The sequence below is a fragment of the Chenopodium quinoa genome, unplaced genomic scaffold (assembly GCF_001683475.1).
Source record: "Chenopodium quinoa cultivar QQ74 unplaced genomic scaffold, ASM168347v1, whole genome shotgun sequence".
Lineage (NCBI taxonomy): Eukaryota > Viridiplantae > Streptophyta > Magnoliopsida > Caryophyllales > Amaranthaceae > Chenopodium > Chenopodium quinoa.
The window spans coordinates 4,143,451-4,164,286 of NW_018744626.1; the positions used below are offsets into that span (position 1 = coordinate 4,143,451).

At 38.4% G+C, this 20,836-nt stretch overlaps 2 protein-coding genes across 2 annotated transcripts; both read left to right on the top strand.

Moving 5' to 3' along the window:
- The first annotated feature begins 9,983 nt into the window (after positions 1-9,983).
- On the top strand, positions 9,984-11,245 carry LOC110700585 (glutathione S-transferase U10-like). The gene is made up of 2 exons (XM_021878144.1): positions 9,984-10,359; positions 10,749-11,245. The coding sequence occupies exons 1-2, from the start codon at positions 10,048-10,050 to the stop codon at positions 11,124-11,126; spliced, it is 690 nt and encodes a 229-aa protein (XP_021733836.1). The 5' UTR covers positions 9,984-10,047; the 3' UTR covers positions 11,127-11,245.
- A 7,551-nt stretch (positions 11,246-18,796) lies between these two features.
- LOC110700582 (glutathione S-transferase U9-like) lies at positions 18,797-20,789 on the top strand. The gene is made up of 2 exons (XM_021878140.1): positions 18,797-19,217; positions 19,896-20,789. Exons 1-2 carry the CDS (start codon positions 18,900-18,902, stop codon positions 20,262-20,264), a joined length of 687 nt encoding a protein of 228 aa, XP_021733832.1. The 5' UTR covers positions 18,797-18,899; the 3' UTR covers positions 20,265-20,789.
- Positions 20,790-20,836: the final 47 nt, after the last annotated feature.

The following is a 20,836-nucleotide window of genomic DNA, read 5'->3' on the forward strand; positions in this document are numbered from 1 at the left end:
ACATCGATGAGGCATGGCCGGATCATGCCCCGAGACTTCTGCCTGATGACCCGTATGAACGAGCTATGGTTCGATTTTGGGCTAATTACCTGCATAACCAGGTATGTGTACATTTAAATAAAATAGCACGTCATTTTAATAAATGTTACAGTTAACGCGAAAATTCTAATTTGATCTTACAAATCACATATCAACATTTGATATTTTGTAGATGCTGGAAAGTATAAGAAATCTGTTCATATGCAATGAAGAAGCACGTGAAAAGGCCCTTAGTGAATTGCATGAATACATGACAATAATGGAGAAAGAAATGATCAATTTCTTCCCAAAAGATGCATCTTCAATCAAGCAAGAATGCCTAGGACTTCTAGACATCCAACTGATAGCAATATTCGGCGCGTACAAAGCTCAAGAAGAAGTGCTCGGCAAGACGGTATTAGACCAAGAAAAACATCCGCTCATTTATTTATGGGTGAATGCACTCATGAACTTGCCTGTGGTACAAGGAAACACCCCTCCTCATGACAAATTGGTGGCTTTGCTTCAGTTGTTTGTTAAGACTAATCAATCAAGCAAGCACTTGAGTTAAAATAGAGCGAAATCTAGTTTCTAATATACTACCTCCGGTCCAAATTACTCGCAACTTTGAGGTATTATTTGTGAGATTTAAAATATTCCAAAGTTGCGAGTAATTTGGACCGAATGTAGTACTACGTATAATTGTTTGTGTAATTTGTTGTTGTAAAAAAAAAAAAAAAAATAAAAAAAAAAAAAAAAAAAAAAAAAAAAAAAGTGTGTTTTGTTTTGACTAGTTTTGTGTAATGTTTGTCTATTTGTGTAACGATGAATGATCGATCAGTTTATTGTACTTTGGCTATGAATAGTAAGCTTAATTACATTTAGGATTGTTAATTATTTATGTGTGGTTGTTAGCAGAGGTTTGGTGATTAAGATATCTAAGACTTATGCTTTAATACTTAGCTTTTTTTTTTTTGAGGCAATTTAATACTTAGCTTCTATCTGTTACTTAAATTGTAATAGATCATATTGTATATTGTAAGGAATTATAGGTACTATGCAGCGGAAATAATCATGAATTATATTCATATAGCACCTAATCAAGGATCTCATGCATAACACATAAACAGTAAGAATTATATCTTTGAAGCGTGATTCCACTAGCAATCGAGCAAGAACAAGGGTGACAAAGAACCTCAAACGTGATTCCTCTACTTGGTCCACAGGCACAGGTTAAGACCTCCACTAATGCTAGTTAATCGCGATCGAACTCTTCAATCGACCTTCTACGGAGAGGTATGAGCAACAAACTAGTCACGAACCACCACGAACCACCGCGAACACCACTAGGTTTGGTCGCCCGCAAGTCCAAGGGGGGGAGAGGGGTGCCGTGAGAGAGAGAGAGAGAGAGAGAGAGAGAGAGATGAGGGGATTGGGATTGGTTGCCTTGATTCACAATTCACTGTAAGTTGATTGTGTCTCTTGTGTGTGCAATCCTAGGCACAGATCTTATTTATAGATCATATCCATAAATAAGAGTCCATGACCAAAACCAATTCCTAATCCCAATCAAACTACACTAGCCCAATCCTATTCATGATTAGTTAAATACTCATAAGGCTCAATAATGGGCCTCTTACTTGCTTAACCCAATACCTTTGTGTGTGACCTCATAGGATCCATTCTAGCGGGCTTTGGGCTATTTTACTAGCCCAAAGATCATCTCTCATAGTCTAGCAACAGATGATGACGCCCCAAGAGAACGAACTTATTATCTCCATAATAGTGATCCTTGATATATCTAGTAATTGCACTTATCGAAGACATAACTCCTTCACATATTTCTGTATCTTTTCTCCTGATCGGGTGGGAGGCCTACGCCCCATTGGCCCGTAGGTCCTGACCATTGATGCATTTGAATTCTTTACCACGTATAGGAAAATGTTCAGTACCGGTTCTTACCTATACTACTGTTCTAGGCCATAGCGAAGGATTTTAAATGGGCGTTAGAGCCTCTGTCAACTTACCCCTAAAATTTTCATTTTCATCATTAGTACGGAATAATTTACTTATACATTGACATACAAAAAGTATACAATTGAAATGAATCCAATAACAGACATCTTGCATATAATACTAATCATCAGTTTTATCAACCATCATATATAAAAAAAAAAAAAAAAAAAAAAAAAAAAAAAAAAACCACCTATTTGTTGGTTCATTGGTTGAATTCGTTTTTCCTTTAATAAAGAACACTGGCTCTCCAACTTCTTCACTTATCTCTTCTCCTATCATGATACACAACAGATATGATTATGAATTTCGTTAGCATTCTTTATTGGAGCATTTGGCTCACAAGAAACAATGCTATTTTTGAGAACTAAGTAACAACACCGAACTCAATTTTATCACTGGGTTTGTCTATGAAAGAAAAGATAGGATCAAGAGAGACACATTAGACTCGAAAATAAATTTATGAAGATGGAGAGTGTGAGAGGAGCAAGAGGCTAGAGTTGAATGGGGCATTGATTGCTATAAGGTTTGATGGAACTAGCATTATCCCCTCCCCTCCAAAAAAAATAAGTATTTTCTTTATATAAATATATTTTTTAAAAAAAGATTTAATAAAAAAAATACTATATATTGTACATACAATTTATATTTATCAAACAATCGAAAATAAGTTTGGTTCGGTGGTTGGGCTTGTATTGTGAGAATCATTTGGATATTTTGTTCCTAGGTTCAAAGCCTCACGAATATATTTCATTAATCGGGAGATACAAATTTTAGAGATTGGATATAACTAATTAATAAATAGGTGCAAGTAGTAGTGTTTGTCCCACATAAAAAAAATTACAAAACATTTTCAATTTATTATCCAAGCGGGCTACTTCTATTATCAATTGGTTTTATGATGGATCTCACTTTGCGCTTTATGTTGCGGTGGTTCTTAAATGTGGGTAATATGTTATTTAGCTCATGTTTAGTGTCTCTTTGTCTTAGAGGTGGGTATATGTTGTTTGGCTCAGGTTTAATAGTTTTATGATATATTTACTAGAGTATGATATTGAGAAAAACTATTCACGTTATTTGAATGGTCAATCATATATTTTACCTATCATTCCAAGAGATTGATAAACCCTATCAATTAAATTTAATTGTTAAATTGGACCACATCATCTCCCTTACGATACCTAAATTGTACCACATCATCTCCAATATAGTATCTTACAAGTTATGAATTTTTATTTATTTTGTTATTATATATTTCGAAAACATTTCCTTTTGATACACCAGAAATTCATAGTTATAATGATATTATAACGCAAACTAAGCTTGGGTGAATGTGACATACATGTGTATAGATGATTGTACAAATGATGGGAGGCTTCTATTTATAGGCCTCCATGAAGTGAGCCCCAACATTATAACTTCTAGAATACTTTACCAACTTCCATGCAAAGAATGATCTATACATATATGCCCTAGAAACTTCTATACAAACGGATACAAGATCATATGAACAAGTTTTCGGATATCTCATACAATTCTAGTATCTTACTTATGTACAAAGATGCATTAGACATCCCTAGAGTCATCCTGAGATTTTCAAGAACTATATTGTGCGCTGAGTTTGTATTAGTGAGTCCCATGTTGAAAGTCTTATTGCACTATTTGTGTTCTTTAGCCCAACAACAATAGACCCCAAGGTTTACTTCATTCAAAGAGTATTTGGTTTTTCAATGGCGCATTATTATGTTATTGTCATATGGGTGGCAGCCCATGAGCCTGGCAACCCTTAGGCTACAATGTTGCCCTATAGCTAGGCCTATAGCTAGTGAGTAGTGACCCATGTGACGCTAACAAGCAAGGAGGGGTATGAGTCATGAAAATAACCAAGAAGTCGCCGGCCATTTTAGAGAGGCCAATTGCTATTTAAAAACAATTATATATACATACTTGCGTAAACTACATATAAAATTATTTGTTCAAAGGCCAAACAGAGGAGGACATGTAGATGATCAATTAGCTTAATCGAATAAGTTTTAAGAGAAGGTATTTATAATTAGGGATCAAACCATGTACCTCTCTTTACACCAAAATTAGACGGGGACAAATATTCTACCTATGATTAATAATATATCAACTCATTTTATTATCTGTTTCACCCCTAATTTGTCAACAACCTTGTGTAAGCAAATGATTTCATAAGCTTGGTTTTAATTTTATCTTACGGGTCAGAAAAAACAAAGTACTCTCCGTGTATTTTATTTTGTTTTGTTTGAAAAGAAGTATGGTCAATATGATGGAGATGACTCCAATATAATTTAATGATTTATCAACAAAGTGCACAACTCATATTTGGTAGAGGGACATAAAAGAGAAACAATAATTCTATTGCGCTGTTAGTAGTATTTAGTTAGAAACAAACTACGTAGTACAAGTATATAATAAGCATAGGGTAATTTATGAATTTTTATGGAATGTTCTGCAGGCTTTTGGATTCCCTCCTTATTGGATCCAAATTATCAAGCAGTGTGTCTCTACAGTCAACTACCAAATCCTTGTTAATGGTAGGCCGACTCAGGTTCTTCGGCCGGCTTGTGGTTTGAGACAAGGAGATCCTTTGTCTCCTTATCTCTTTGTTCTCTGCATGGAAATTTTCTCAGTTATGCTTCGTAAGGCTGAGGCTTCTGGCCTTTCCAAGGTTTGCGTATTACTCGGCGTGCTCCTTCAATCTCCCATCTGTTCTTTGCAGATGATGCTTTATTATTTTTTCGGGTTAATCCAGACGCTTGTTCTCATCTATTGGAAGTTGTTAACCGATTTTGCACCATGTCAGGCCAGATGGTTAATGTCCAGAAGTCATTTGTTAAATTCAGTTCTAATACTCCGGATGATTATCGAGAATTTTTAAGCTCTGCTTTACATATGAGGGCTCAAGATTCTATAGGAACATATTTGGGCCTCCCAGTGGATTTAGGACGTGCTAAATGTCATCAGTTCCAGCCTCTGGTTGATAAAGTATCGCAAAAGCTGTCAGCCTTCAGTTCTCGACATCTTTCTGCGGCAGCCAAGTTAGTTTTAATTAATATTGTGGTTATTGCTTCCTTAAATCATTCATGTGCTTTCACTGTTCAAATTGCCTGTGACAATTGCTGACCGTATCAACCGTCTTCTGGCGCGATTTTGGTGGAAAAATGGTAATTCTAATAGAGGTATAGCGTTAGCCCCTCCTCCGACCCTTCATTTTCGGAGAGGTTTAGGGGGGTTGGGCATTCGACATGTTCCTACATTTAATTCGGCTCTTCTAGCCAAGCAAATGTGGCGTTTAATTCATCATCCACAGCTTTTAGTTTCGAGGATATATCGAGCTCGATATCCTCACTTGTTAAACTATAAAGCTTCTTCTCTTCCTCCCCATCCTTCCTGGGGTTGTCGAAGTTTGTTAGATGGAGCATGTGTTATTTCCCATGGAGTTATGTGGAAAGTGGGTTCTGGTTCCCAGATTAGTTTGCTTAATGACAACTGGGTTCCAGGTGTTTTCTGTTTGTTTTAAGGACTCTACCTCTACTTATGAGTTTCCCACTATGGTGTCACATATTATTGATCCTGTTTCTCAGGCTTGGGATAGTACTCGTTTCAGGCAACTTTTTCCCCCTATTACGGTAGATTCTATCCTTGGGATGGAAAGACCTCAGGAAAAAATGGATGACTTTGTCTATTGGAAGTTCACTCGGGATGGATCGTTTACTACAAAATCAGCTTATTGTCACGGGTCATCTCCCACACCAAGGATGGGCGTCAAGAGGGTCACTAGGCAGCAAGGCAACAATCGGGGCTAGGGGGCTTGCCTTGGTGCTCAGGTAAGCACTTCCCCCTAAAGAGCTCTATATTGCACCTTGCTTAGAATCCTAGTGAACACGCACTTGACAGTAACACAATAATGGGTCGTTGGGAGACCCAAATGAAGTCCAAATGGGCCCAAATTTGGGGGTCCACCGTATTTTGGGCCAAGGAAGACGATGGTGGTGTCAGTTTTCTGAGACAAGGTCCCAAAATACAAGTTTGTGCAGCAGGTAGCCCGGGAAACGTGGGAAGCTTCTAGAAGGTTCCGGAGCTATCTACGGAGTTCTTTTGGAGGAGTATTCTAGAGAGGATGTCTCTAGAATATTCAAGGTTCATCCAGTGCATCTTAGAAGTCTCTAGGGCCTTCTATGTATGTACATTTTGAATGTAAAGTTCTAGAATGTTCTAGGTTAGTCCTTAGCATTCTAGGTAGGAAGCTTGTAGAAACCTCCATGTATGTAGTTCCTAAGGAGGTGGGAACACTCTAGATTGTTGTAGTCTAGAACCCTCCATTTGAGGAGGTTAGGAACGTTCTAGAGAAAGAGAGTAAGTAGGGTGGAGCACTATAAATAGGCTCCAAGGCATCATTTGTACATGGAAGTGGAGAGATCAACAAGTTAAGAGCTATAAGTTGAGAGCAATACAAAAAGCCTTTCTTAAGCACTTGTGTTCTCTTGCAACTCAATCCTTTCCTTCCAACACTTAGAGAGTGTGAGGAAAACTAAGGCACGAGGGTGCCAAGTGAGTGATCGGGCATACCAGCAAGGGTGATAGATTGGGTGCTCAATTGTCTACGACACTTAGTCGTAAATTCGGACTAAGGCACTAAGGGTGAGTGCTTAGTTCAACCAAAGGGGACTTGTTAGCACAAAGGGATCGTGCTAGCAAACTTATACTAGCAGCACAAGGAGTTGTGCTACGTGGGCACAAGGAGTAAGTGCCAAGGAGAAAGTCTGACTCGTCTTACGACGGACTGTAAGCGGGTGGCGCACGGTGCGTGACTAGGGCAAAGTAGTCGGCACGTGACATTATGCTCACTTATTGAGCCAAACCTGGTCTGATAGAACTTCATCCTCTAATATTCTTCCTATTTGGTGGAGGAAATTTTGGGGACTTCCAATTCTTCCAAAATGGAAGCTTTTTATTTGGAAAATTTTACATGATGCTCTTCCTACAGCGGCTATTTTGTTCCTAAAAGGGATTCCAATTGATTCTACTTGTGGTTTTTGTCATCATCACCAGGAAACAATTTCTCACATTTTTCAGCAATGTGAGATTTCCTGTTTAAGCCGTAGTTCTCACCCTTTGGTTAAGCTTCGAACTATGCCTTTGGAACAAGATTTTTATTCCTGGTTGACGGATTCTATTATGGGTATGGCGGTTTCTAAGGATTGGGCCACTTTGGATAGTCTTTTAGCCTTTTTCTGGGCTATCTGGATAACTAGGAATAATCATCGGTTCCGTTCAGAGGTTTTTTCTCCAGCTGGAGTTCTTGCTGTGGCTGATTCTTGGGTTACTCGTAGTAGTAATGCTAGAAATTTAAGTGATCTTTTTCATCCCTCTAGTCCTCCAGGATTTGCGATTTCTACTCCAAAGTATTTGGGGTCTGCTGGTTCTTCTGATGGGTATGATATCTGTCTTACTTTTTATGGAGCTTGGAATGCAAAGGATCAACGTGCTGGTATGGGTTGGTATTTATCTTTTACCTCTACTTCACCAGCTGTCTGGGGACGGGCTCAGGCAGGTTTTGCTTCTTCCGCCCTCCATTCTGAATTGTTAGTTTGTCTCCTCGGTTTAAAGCAAGCTCGTGAAAAAGGTTTTTCTAAGATTCAGGTTTTTACGGATTGTGGCTTGGTTTGTTCTTTGATCCGGGGTCATCTTTCGGATTCGATAGCGGTTTGTTGGACTTTGCGACAAATTAGGCAGATCATTGCAGATTTCAGTAAGTTCGACATTCAGAAGGTTTCAAGACAACTTATTGTTCGTGCTCATCATTTGGCTGGTTCAGCTCGTCGTCGTCATTTACTTTATTTTCGTTTTTAATTTCTTAGTTCTCTTTGTCAAAAAAAAAAGTATGTAATAAGCAAACTCTTCTAATTTTGACTTTTTGATGACAACATCACAACAAATCTGTAGTGTTAGTTAGTTGATTAATTAATAGCAGTCGATCAATTGAACATAGCTAAGAGGATTATGTACTTGTATTATTATATTTCATGGTGACTCCTGTTCTTTTCTGTTGAAATTCAGTTCAGTTCAGTTCAGTTCAGTTCAGTTCAACTCAGTTCAGTTCAGTTCAATTCAGTTCAGCTCTTAATTTATGTCTAATGATATAAAGCCAAATTTCATTCTTTTAAGCTCTTATTACAACGACAATACACAACAACAACAACAACAACAACAACAACAACAACAACAACAACAACAACAACAACAACAACAACAACAACAACAACAACAACAACAACAACAACTACTACTACTACTACTACTACAATAATAATAATAATAATAATAATAATACTAATCAATAAGTAATAAATAATAATAATAATAATAAATAATAATAATAATAATAATAATAATCAATAAATAATAATAATAACAATAATAATTGAAATAATAATACTAATAATAATAATCAATAAATAATAATAATCATCAATAATTAATAATAATAATAATAATAATAATAATAATAATAATAATAATATGTACATTTGTATATACACATATGTATAGTAATAAATAATCAATAAATAATCAAAGATCACAAATCCGTAGTTAAAAATCACTAATTAATAAGTTCAGTTCAGTTCAGTCAATTGGAACAGGCCCTATGTTCTATTTTATACTACGTAACAATAAGAATTTTTTTTACTATGTATCAATAGGACTTTTTTTTTTTTGACAAAGGATAATTAGGACTTTTTTTTCAATACTAGGTATATCAATAGAAATTTACACTCAAAATTAATTAACCGTGACTTTACAAAAAAAAAAAATGTAGCAAGTTGTGTGTAGAAAAGATAATGAAATTGATCCAAAGTTTAGTAATAATAATCTTATATTATTGTTAACTATGCAAGGCTTTTTAGACCATATTACTCCACATGTAGGGATGCCACTAATTAAGATCAACATGTAAAGAACAACCTCATTATTTTTAAAATTGTTAAAATTGATAATGATGTATTGATTTCATGAGATCTAAGGTTATCAACGACCAGTTATTGCAAATCAAGCTAACCAATCTTTAAGAAAATAGCTTATATGATTAAAAATCTTGCAAATAAACTATAAATTTAGAAAAATATTGGATATTCTGATTCATGGGGGATATCCAACATGCAAAGTTTGAACTTCTCAGTTCTGTTCTTTCATGCTATTTTTTTAATTAAATTAAAAGGGTTGCTTCGTATATTGAAACAGCAATACACTTCATCCCCGTAAAACAAACAATTTGTTTGAATGGATCAACTTTAGGTCATTTTCAGTTGTTTTGAATTGTTTGTTAAAACATTTTCCATCCTTTTGAAGATGTTCTTTTTTTTTTTAATCATTTTAATTAGATACACATAGTTTCAGTAGAAATGTATGTTATATTTATGATCGTGAGTATGTAGTTTAATTTTATGCCTTTTTATACCGTTAAGACCATAAGAGTGTGCCTGAGTAACAATTGAATTCAAATGGTAGTAATGAATGAATACCATATTGAGATTTGAGTGAAGGTGAATATTATACCCCCTTCGTTTTACAATTTCTTTTAACCGTTTCATTAGGAGTCATACATGGGTTAATTCAAATTTTAATTGCCAATTTTATGATCTAAATAAGAAAACGGAAAATATAATTTTAAAGTGACACAAATGAAGAACGGCTCAACATGTTACTACGTATTTGATTCCAATTAAAAATGAGGTTTGCATTTAATCACAAAATTTTAGATATTTGATTAAGTCGTGAGCTTATGTCACAGATCACCAACTTTATTACATTAATTAAATCAATAATAAATAGCTCTAACAGCAATGTTATTTTAATTAAAGTCTTAAGCCTCATTAATTAAATGCTAATAAAGCCAAGATTGAACATTATATATATAACGATGTAGTCGTTATTAGATGTTATACCTAGTGAAAGAGAGGAAGAAGAGGCAAAGGTGACGCGAAATCGATGGCAGAAAAGAGCTCAGTGAAGCTACATGGAATGTGGGCGAGTCCTTTTGCTATGAGGGCAAACCTCGCCCTTAAACTTAAAGGCATAGAGTATGAGTACATTGAGGAAGATCTAAAAAACAAGAGTGAATTGTTGTTGCAATATAACCCTGTGCATAAGAAAGTCCCTGTTCTTGTGCACAATGGTCTACCCGTTGTAGAGTCATCGATCATCCTCGAGTATATTGATGAGACTTGGACTGATCCACCACATCTCCTCCCTAAGGATCCCTACGAAAGGGCCAAAGTCTGCTTTTGGGCAGCCTATTTAGTATTTCCCGCCAGTAAGTACCCTTTATTTATCTGATTTGTTTTAATACTACCTCCGTTAAATGTTATGTGCAACTTTAGGGTATTATTTATGAGATATAAAATATTTCAAAGTTGCACATAATATTTAACGGATGTAGTAGTTTTAACTCTGATCAAATAATATTTATAATGGAGTCAATTGACCTCACAAAATCCGTCTCAATATGCCATTATCCATGCCTATTTGTGATTTGTATTGATAAAATTTATAAACAAGATTACTAAAACACGATTAAAAATAATTTAACTACAAAATCTATAAAAATGATTGTTATCATTATCATCACCAAATTGATGATTAGTATAGTACCGATCAATACATAACTAGATGTGTATATATGATACGAGCAGGTGTTCGACCTAATGCGCAAGTCCCTAATAACAGAAGGCGAAACACAGCAAAGCATGCTAAATGAGTTGCTACAAAAATTGGATGTGGCCGAAGAAGGAATGAAGGATATATTCCCAAATGGTGCTCCATCATACTCACAAGATGTTAAGCCTGGATACTTAGATATAGTGTTCTACTCGCTTTTCGGAACCCATGAAGTTGCTAGTGAATTCTTCGGTGTTGAGTTTTTAACACCGGAGAAGTATCCGCTATTGGTGTCATGGATTGAGGCATTGAAACAAGTTCCTGAAGTCCAAGAAGTCACACCACCAAAGGAAAAGATTATGGGGTTTTATCAGTACTATCGACAGAAGTTTGTACCGCCTAAGGCGTAATAAATGAAACTTTAGTTTGTATAAATCTTGATTTTCTGGAGTGTAATGTATTTTTCTTGAATCTTTTGATTGTAAAATTGTTATTGTTATCCATGAAGTAATGAAGTATGTTCTTTTCTGATTTGAAATTTAAATCTAATTTTGGTTATATCTTTTTAATGATTGTTAGAACTTTTTAACGTTCGATTTACAAGCGAAAGGATAACTTAGTAAAGTGTTTAAGATCTAATAATTACGGAGTACTTTTTAATTTGTAAGCATGCCACTATGCCCAATAATTGAGATCAACAACCTCATAAAATAATGTTGTAGGAATGCCATTATGCCCACTAATTGAGATCAACAACTTTATAATGTAATTAATTTGGTTTAAAATTGATTATACTAACAGAAATCAACAATCGATATACCGAGGTGCATTTATATGTTTGACCACTGATATAGTTAATCAGGTAAAAGTAAAAATTATAAAAATGTGATAGTTATAAATCCTAGTCATTATGACAAATTTAATAGGAAGTAATATTAAACCAGCATTACATCTCATTATTTGTTAAAGCATCAACTTTTTAAACAAACACATGTAAATGTCCCACATTGAGAAAAGAAAATAGAGTTAAACACAAAAAAAAAAAAAAAAAAAAAAATAAATAAATAAATAAAAAAAAATAATTGTATAACTAAACTTTATTTGATACATGATTATGTCGTATGTGCTTAAGTCACTAATTGCCCAATGAATTATTTTATGTTATGACAGATAAAATGGGATATTAGTCATCATATAAAGATTGATACGAAAGCCATGGCAGAAAAAAAACACAGTGAAGCTACATGGAATGTGGGCAAGTCCTTATGTTATGAGAGTCAAACTTGCCCTTAAATTTAAGGGAGTGAAGTACGAGTACATAGAGGAAGATCTACAAAATAAAAGTGAGTTGCTCTTACAATATAACCCTGCGCATAAGAAAATGTCTGTTCTTGTGCACAATGGTCTACCCATTGCAGAATCAACGATCTTCCTCGAATATATTGATGAGACTTGGTGTCACGGTCCGAGTGATTCAACACCAGATCGTGCGGCGCGCTCTCGTCTTTTGGCGACAAGGGCGCAAGCCTAAAGCAAGGAGGTTCGTGAGCACACAGCAACACGGACCTACGGTGTCTCAAGAGGGCGCACGAGAACAACGAGTGCAGAGTCGGGGCTTGTGACGGCCGATACTTCGAAGCGGGCACAAGCGGAACCGACGAAAATGAGGACGTCTCTAGGGTCTCTTGGTTTGGTGGGGGATGCTTTAAAACAAGGCAAGCACAATATCTATAAAGGCTTAAACAACACACAAGTCTTAAAGCAATAACAACGGGGTAGAGAGCTTTGATTGAATAACCATTCGCTCCCTAAAGAGCTTTATATTGCATTAGTAGAGAATTACAAGTGAACGTTTAAATGACAGTAACACAATAATTCTCCCTAAGGTCTAGAAAAATAAAAAGAAAGACTAAAGAGACATTACATAAGGAAAATATAAGGAAAATAAAGAAGAATACATAACAAAGAGGTTGGATTCTAACATCCTCCCCCACTTAAGTCGTCGACGTCCTCGTCGACTTACAAAATCTACACTAAGATCTTAGCAGCTTCAGTCTTCTGTTGTAGGGGTGGCTCTTGTCCTGGTTCTGATGTTGGCGCGGTAGCTGACGTTGCGGTTGCTGTCGTCGGGATCTGGATGGTAGGGTTTTAGACGACTAACGTGGAAGACGGGGTGAATCCTCATCCACGCAGGCGGTTCTACCTTGTATGCGTTCTTCCCAATCCGTTTAGTGATGCGGATGGGGCCTTCATATTTCCGAATGAGGCGACGATCTCTCCCTCTGAGAAACTTCAGCTGTTCTGGTAAGACCTTCACCATCACCATGTCCCCAATAGCAAAATCAACTGGCCTTCTGTTTTGATCAGCCCATTTCTTCATCCGGCGCGATGCTCGCTCTAGGTAGGCTTTTGCAATGTCGGTGTTTTGCTTCCACTCTCTTGTAAAATCTCGAGCCTGAGCACTCCTACCGCCCTCCCAGTCAGCCACTGTGTGCGGGAGGAGAGGTTGTTGACCCATGACCAACTCAAAGGGGCTTTTGTTGGAAGAAGAACTCCTTTGAGCGTTGAAGCAAAGTTGTGCGACGTCCAAGAGTCTCACCCAATCTTTCTGGTTGGCGCTCACAAAGTGACGTAAGTATTCCTCGAGAAGCCCATTGAATCTCTCTGTCTGCCCATCAGATTGAGGGTGGTGGCTTGACGACATGTTGAGGTCAGACCCTATCATTTGGAATAGCTCAGACCAGAATATGCTTGTGAATCTGGTATCCCTGTCGCTTACTATGCTCTTTGGCAATCCCCAGTACTTCACAATATGCTTAAAGAAGAGAGATGCCGTTTCTTCTGCTCCGCAAGCCTTCTGCAAGGGTACAAACGTTGCGTATTTTGAGAACCTGTCTATCACCACCATGATAGAAGAGAACTGGCCAACCTTCGGGAGGCCACTAATGAAGTCCATCGACACACTCTCCCACGGTTGAGTTGGTACAGGAAGAGGTTCAAGGAGGCCCCCGGGCTTCTGTCTGTCAACCTTGTCTTGCTGGCACACAAGGCAGGTTTTGGTGTAGCTCATCACATCTTCCTTCATTCCTGGCCAGTAGTACCCCATCGCGAGTAGACTGAGGGTTCTCTGCCAACCTGGATGTCCCGCCCACAGCGTATCATGGCATTCCTTCAACAACATTTTCCTCAATCCCCCTGCTTTGGGGATGAACAGCTTTGTACCTTTGGTGAAGATGAGGCCATCTTCCAACCAAAAGCGTCTAGTCTTCCCTTCTTCAATCATCCTTGTTATGGTTTTTGTCATCGGATCATCTGGGAGATAAGCACGAACTTGATCTCTAACGGATGTGGCAATGCTGCTTGCCGTCATTGGCGCTAACTTGTACATCGCAGCAAGATCGGCCCGCCTACTCAGGGCATCGGCAACTCTATTGCTGGATCCCGTTCTATAGGTGAACTCCACGTCGAACTCAGCTAAGTCCTCCTGCCACCGAGCTTGTTTTCCTGTCAGCTTGGGTTGGGTGAGAAAGTGACTCGCCGCGGTGTTGTCTGTGCGGACGGTAAACTTTGACCCCAACAAGTAGTGCCTCCATCCTCTTAGGCAGTGCACAATGGCTAGTAGCTCCTTTTCTTGTGCCGCATACCTTCTCTCCGCATTATTTAGCTTCCTACTTTCGAATGCAATAGGATGTCCTTCTTGGAGGAGCACTCCTCCTAAAGCAAAATCCGAAGCATCCGTCTCGACCACGAATGGTTTGGTGATGTCTGGAAGGGCAAGGACCGGCTCCTTCACCATTGCTTCTTTCAACTTCTGGAAAGCTTCCTTCTGGGGCCCTGACCATTCCCAACGACAATCTTTCCTCAATAGGTCGGTGAGGGGACTTGCGATCTCTGAGTATCCCTTAATGAATCTTCTATAATAGTTCGCCAGTCCTAGAAAGGATCGCAGCTCAGAGGGGTTCTTGGGATCCCGCCAATCGCGAACAGCACATATCTTCTTTGGGTCCATCCTCAATCGACCCTTCCCCACAAAGTGTCCAAGAAATCCGACTTCTTCCTGCGCAAAGGCACACTTTTCTCGTTTCACAAAAAGGTGATGTTCTCTCAGCTTCTCGAAGACCAATCTTAGGTGCTCGAGGTGCTCCTCCAAAGTCTTGCTGTAGACAACGATGTCATCGAGGTACACGACCACAAACTTGTCTAAGTACTCTCGAAATACTTGGTTCATCAGAGTACAGAACGTAGCAGGTGCATTCGTCAAGCCGAAGGGCATGACTAGCCATTCGTATGCCCCGTATCTCGTCAAACAAGCAGTTTTTGGTTCATCTCCTTCGGCGATACGAACTTGGTGATAGCCAGACTTCAAGTCTAGCTTTGTAAAGTACACCGCATCCCCTAACTGATCGAACAAATCCGCCACCAAAGGGATAGGGTAGTGATTGCGCACCGTAACCTTATTTAATGCTCGGTAGTCGATACACAATCGAAGACTTCCATCTTGTTTTTTCTGAAAAAGCACAGGAGCCCCATAAGGAGCCTTTGATGGGCGGATGAAGCCTGCCTCAAGCAAGTCCTCCAATTGTTTCCGGAGTTCAGCCAATTCTGGGGGGGCCATGCGATAAGGGCTTCGTGCTGGGGGTTTCGCCCCTGGAACCAGCTCAATCTCATGGTCCACTGTCCTTCTAGGTGGGAGAACTTTTGGTAGGTCTTTCGGGAGGAGATCCTGGAACTCTAATAGTAGCTCGGCAACTGCAGGCGGAAAGTCTCCACTTGCTTCATTTTCCTTCGTGGAAAGTGTTGCTAGGAACGTGGGCTCGTTCCTCTTCAACCCCTTCTCCAATTGCATTGCTGAAAGGAGGGGCCCTTTCGGCCCTTTTCCCGAATCGCAGGTTCGGAGGAGACATGGTTGCTGCCCGGGCACCAGAATAGATCTAAGATGCGGCATCGGGACTGCCTTACTAAAGTGTAAGAAGTCCATGCCGAGCACCAAGCTGAAGTCGTCCATTGGCGCAACGGTAAAGTCCACCTGTCCGCTCCAATCTCCCAGCTTCATTGTTACTTTCTTGGCAACGTCGTGGATCGGTTTGGCAACTGAATTCACCGCTTTCATACTGCCTCCTTCTGGTAGGAGCTTCAACCCAAGTCTTTTTGCCTCCTTTTCTGAAATGAAGTTGTGGGTAGCACCGGTATCCACCATGGCACGAGTTTCCTTTCCGTTTACCAACGCATTCACATACATCAATCCAGAGTTTTTGGGTTGGCCCTCAGAGCCTTCTCTTCCCATAGCGCACATCATGCGAATGGCCCCCAGTCTGGAATGTTCTCCTTCACTAGGTACTACCTCATCGGCTTCTTCACCCTCGGGGTTTTCTAAGGACATGGAGGACAGTTTCTTTTGGAGATTGTCAATTTCTCCCTTGTGTCGACATTCGAACCACTTGTGCGGTCCTCTGCAAAGGATACACGTCAATGGCCTGGCTGTCGAAGATGAACTAGGGGTGCTTCCTCTACTAGAGAAGGAAGAAGCTCCACTTTTCCGAGAGTCTTCTCCCCCACTCCTATTGTATCTATTGTTCGAGTTGTTGGAGCTCACTTGCGATCCATGTCCGGAGTTCCTAGGAGGGTTCGGTGTCGGCCCGCTATTCCCTTTCTTCAAACCTTGTCCTTTCTCTGAGGAGTAGTCCATCAACCTTTCGGCTACAGCGATGGCTCCCGATAAAGTATCAATCTTTTGGCACCAAATTTCTCTTTGGGCCCATTCCTTAAGACCACGCACAAAGTTGAATAGGCGATCTTCCTCGGACATATTGTGGATCTCCAACATGCACGCTGAAAACTCTTTGACATACTCCCGGATGGAACCCTTATGCTGCAAAGCAGCGAGCTTGGTGCGAGCAACAAACTCGGTATTCTCGGGATAAAATTGGGCCATCAGCTCTTTCTTCAGATCCTCCCAAGTATCCACTGACGTCCTCTTAGCTTGGATGTCGGTGTACTTGGTGCGCCACCAAAGCTTTGCATCATCCACCAAATACATAGTGGCGGTATCAACTTTTAACTCATTCTCCAACTGACAGACCCGAAAGTATTGCTCCATGTCGAAAATGAAATTATCGACTTCTTTTGAATCTCTCGTGCCATTGAAGGTCCGGGGCTTGGGAGGTTTTATCTTGGCACCTCCACTTCCCCCGAGCCCTCTCTAGGCACGCATTAAGGTTGCACATTTATCATGTCCTTCATCAGCGACGCCTTGCACGAAGTTAAGTTGCTCCGTTAACCCATCCACAGTAGCGGCAAGCCTCTCTATTTGGTCGGCTTGTTTTATTACAATATCCTCGAGTTTGGGCAGCCTTTCTTCAAGCATAGCCCACTGTTCGGACTTGCCTTCAAGCCAAGCAAGCCTTTCCTCGAATGTGTATTCATGCATCTCTCCTTCTTCTGCCATCTCTACGGCAAACTTGGCTCTGATACCAAACTGTCACGGTCCGAGTGATTCAACACCAGATCGTGCGGCGCGCTCTCGTCTTTTGGCGACAAGGGCGCAAGCCTAAAGCAAGGAGGTTCATGAGCACACAGCAACACGGACCTACGGTGTCTCAAGAGGGCGCACGAGAACAACGAGTGCGGAGTCGGGGCTTGTGACGGCCGATACTTCGAAGCGGGCACAAGCGGAACCGACGAAGGGTCTCTTGGTTTGGTGGGGGATGCTTTAAAACAAGGCAAGCACAATATCTATAAAGGCTTAAACAACACACAAGTCTTAAAGCAATAACAATGGGGTAGAGAGCTTTGATTGAATAACCATTCGCTCCCTAAAGAGCTTTATATTGCATTAGTAGAGAATTACAAGTGAACGTTGAAATGACAGTAACACAATAATTCTCCCTAGAGTCTAGAAAAATAAAAAGAAAGACTAAAGAGACATTACATAAGGAAAATATAAGGAAAATAAAGAAGAATACATAACAAAGAGGTTGGATTCTAACACTTGGCCTGATCCCCCGCATCTCCTCCCTAAGGATCCTTACGAAAGGGCCAAACTCCGTTTTTGGGCTGCCTACTTTCTTTCAGCCGGTAAGCACTTATCCTTTATTTTTTTTTAAGGTCAGGAGGGGTAAGGGTAAGAAATCCCCACCCTTAAAGTGTCTCTAGTGGGGATTGAACCTCCAACCTCAAGGTTCAATTCCTACCACTATATCAAGCTTAGCTTTGTAAGCACTTATTCAATTTTTGTTTGTTTGATTTGGTTTGATGCTTTTTAAATTGAATGGGGTCAATTGACCTCATAAAGCCAGTTTAATTTGAATATCCATTAATCATATGTAGATATACAGCTTAAATATGGTTATACCACCCAAGTGTTAGAATATGATTAGAAATTAAATTATTATTAGGATTGTAATTGTTCTTTTTACATACATAAGTATTGAAATTGTTCTTTCTACATACAAAACTAATTAGCTAGTTTACAATAGCTATCTATATTAACGCATTGATAATTAGTACTTACAGACAACTTATAGTAACTATGTGATACGAGTAGGTGTTTACTTTATGTACATTAATTTGATTACAAATTTGTTTACTTTATGTACATTAATTTGATTTTAATTCTCGTCGCATATTATACTCAAATAGTCAAATTGCATGGTTAAAATAGTGAAAAAGTTGTCACAATCGGCATTTGGTAAGTCTTACAAGCAATTCTTAAGTCAGAAACTCACCTTAAAGAAGTGTACGTAACATTGTCTTATCCAACCCCTTGTTGATAAATAATTAACTTTTGTACAAAATTTAAAGAAAAATAAGTGTAAACTAGTTTTTTTAAAATTAATTATCTTGAAAAAGAAGCACATTTGATGTCAGTTTCTTGATCATAACGAAATACTTTCTCTACCACATTATATTATTAGCTTCACTAGTCATTTCTAGAGAAGGTTTCTTGTGTATGTAATAAAATAACTAAACTAATTCCAAATTGTAATTAATCTAGGTGTTAAGAGATTGACTTTATTTTTATACATGTAGTTCAAAGTCTTGCGATGTAAGGACATTGACAAGGCTAAAGCCTCAAGCATTATATAAGTCTAGTCATTCCCATAAGTTTTACCCAATCTCACATTTGCCAACCCAAGGCCCTTCATCCGGCTGCTGCCTTCGTCTCCGGTCCTGACACTTAGACCATGGAGGAAGAGAGCTCGGTTCAGCTACACGGAATGTGGGCTAGCCCTTATGCACATTGGGTGAAATATGCCCTTGAAATTAAGGGGATAGAATTTGAGTACAAAGAAGAGAATTTAGGAGATAAAAGTGAGCTACTATTGCAATATAATCCTGTCTATAAAAAAGTGCCTGTACTTGTGCATAATGGGCTACCAATTGCGGAGTCCATGATCATCCTTGAATACATTGATGAGACTTGGGCTGATCCTCCACATCTTTTGCCTAAGAATCCTCTTTTACGGGCCAAATATCGCTTTTGGGCCGCCTACTTTCAATTGGTAAGAAAACTTCTCCCTATTTTGCTATTTTTTCTTGTGCAGATGTGCAGTTATATAGTTATATATAGTAATATAACTTTATTTTGTTAATAACACTTTCGATCTCTTTCCTCATAATGTCATGAAAAGCCTTGGGGCTTTTAGGCTTTTAGCCTATCATTAATATATTGTCTTTATTAGGTATTAGGAATATTGAAAAATATATTATTGGTAGTGTGTTATCTCTATTTGTTTCTCCAATTCTCCTCCTTAAAATTTTGTGCATCACTCTTGCATATTTATCAAACACAATAATGTGAAAATTAGAATTTGCAAACTAAATTTGTGGCAAAATTAAGGGAAATTCCCTGTTTCTCATGGTGAGAAACGAAATTTGTTTCTCATGGGGACATTTTCGTGAATAAATCAACAATTTTTTTAATTATTGTAGACTCTATAGTTGAATAAAGTTAAATAAAGTTGTTGGTTTATTTACGAAAATGTCATACCATGAGAAATTGGGGTATCCTCCAAATTTAATAAGATCTAGTTTATTTAATAGATTTTCTTCTACAATAATGTGTAATATTATAGTCATTTTTTAGATAAACTATAATATCCAACCAAATAAGGTTTAAAAAGATCAAATCACTTATTTAAATTCAAGTGTACCTGTGATAAAAAGTTGGCGTGCCACAGATCTTTCAGACGATGCAGAAAACATTGTTGACAGAAGGAGAAGCACACCAAGATGTCAAAAAGGAGCTGCTAAAGAAGCTAGATGTGGTTGAACAAGAAATCATTCAAGTGTTCCAAAATGGTTTACCATCTTTCAAAGATGTGAAACCTGACTACTTAGATATAATGATGTATTCCATACTTGGAACATCAAAAGAATTGGAGGAATTCTTCAACACTGAGCTTATGACTGCACAAAGGTACCCCCTATTGTTCTCTTGGGTCGAGGCGATTGATGAGAATTTTGAAGTGAAAGAAGTAAGACCATCTAAGGTTAAGCTTCTTGAATTTCTCAAAGCTATGCAACAGAAACAACATATTCCGGCATAGTAGTATGAAAAGCTTAATTAGGTTATCACATGTCACTGGTTGTTAGGTATTACAGTAATATCCATCTATTTCTTTTAATAAGATGTATTGTTAGGAATATTGGAAAATATACGTGTGATATATTTATACAAAACCTAAGAACATAAGATAGGAAACAATCTCCTAAAAGATACTTTAATAATATCTTATAACCTAATTATATTATTCTCCTAATACCAATTGGTTGTTGGTGTAGTGGTGATTGGGACTACACTTGGTAGGGAGGACTCGTGTTCGATCCCCCGCAACAACAATCGGGAGGAGACTGGAACCTAACCACCCAGAACTGATCCCCGAATCCGGATAAGCCCAAAGGGTCAACCGGGTAGAACACCAAAAAAAAAATATTATTCTCCTAATAAGATCAATACAGAAAATATATCACACATATATTTTCCGATATTATCTCTAACATATATCCTTGTATTCAATAAATGATCATATATTCATATGTTATTCAAGTCGATCATTTTCCAATTTATTTGCGACAAGCTTTGAAAATAAATCGAGTTGTGTTTCTAGAAACAGACTCC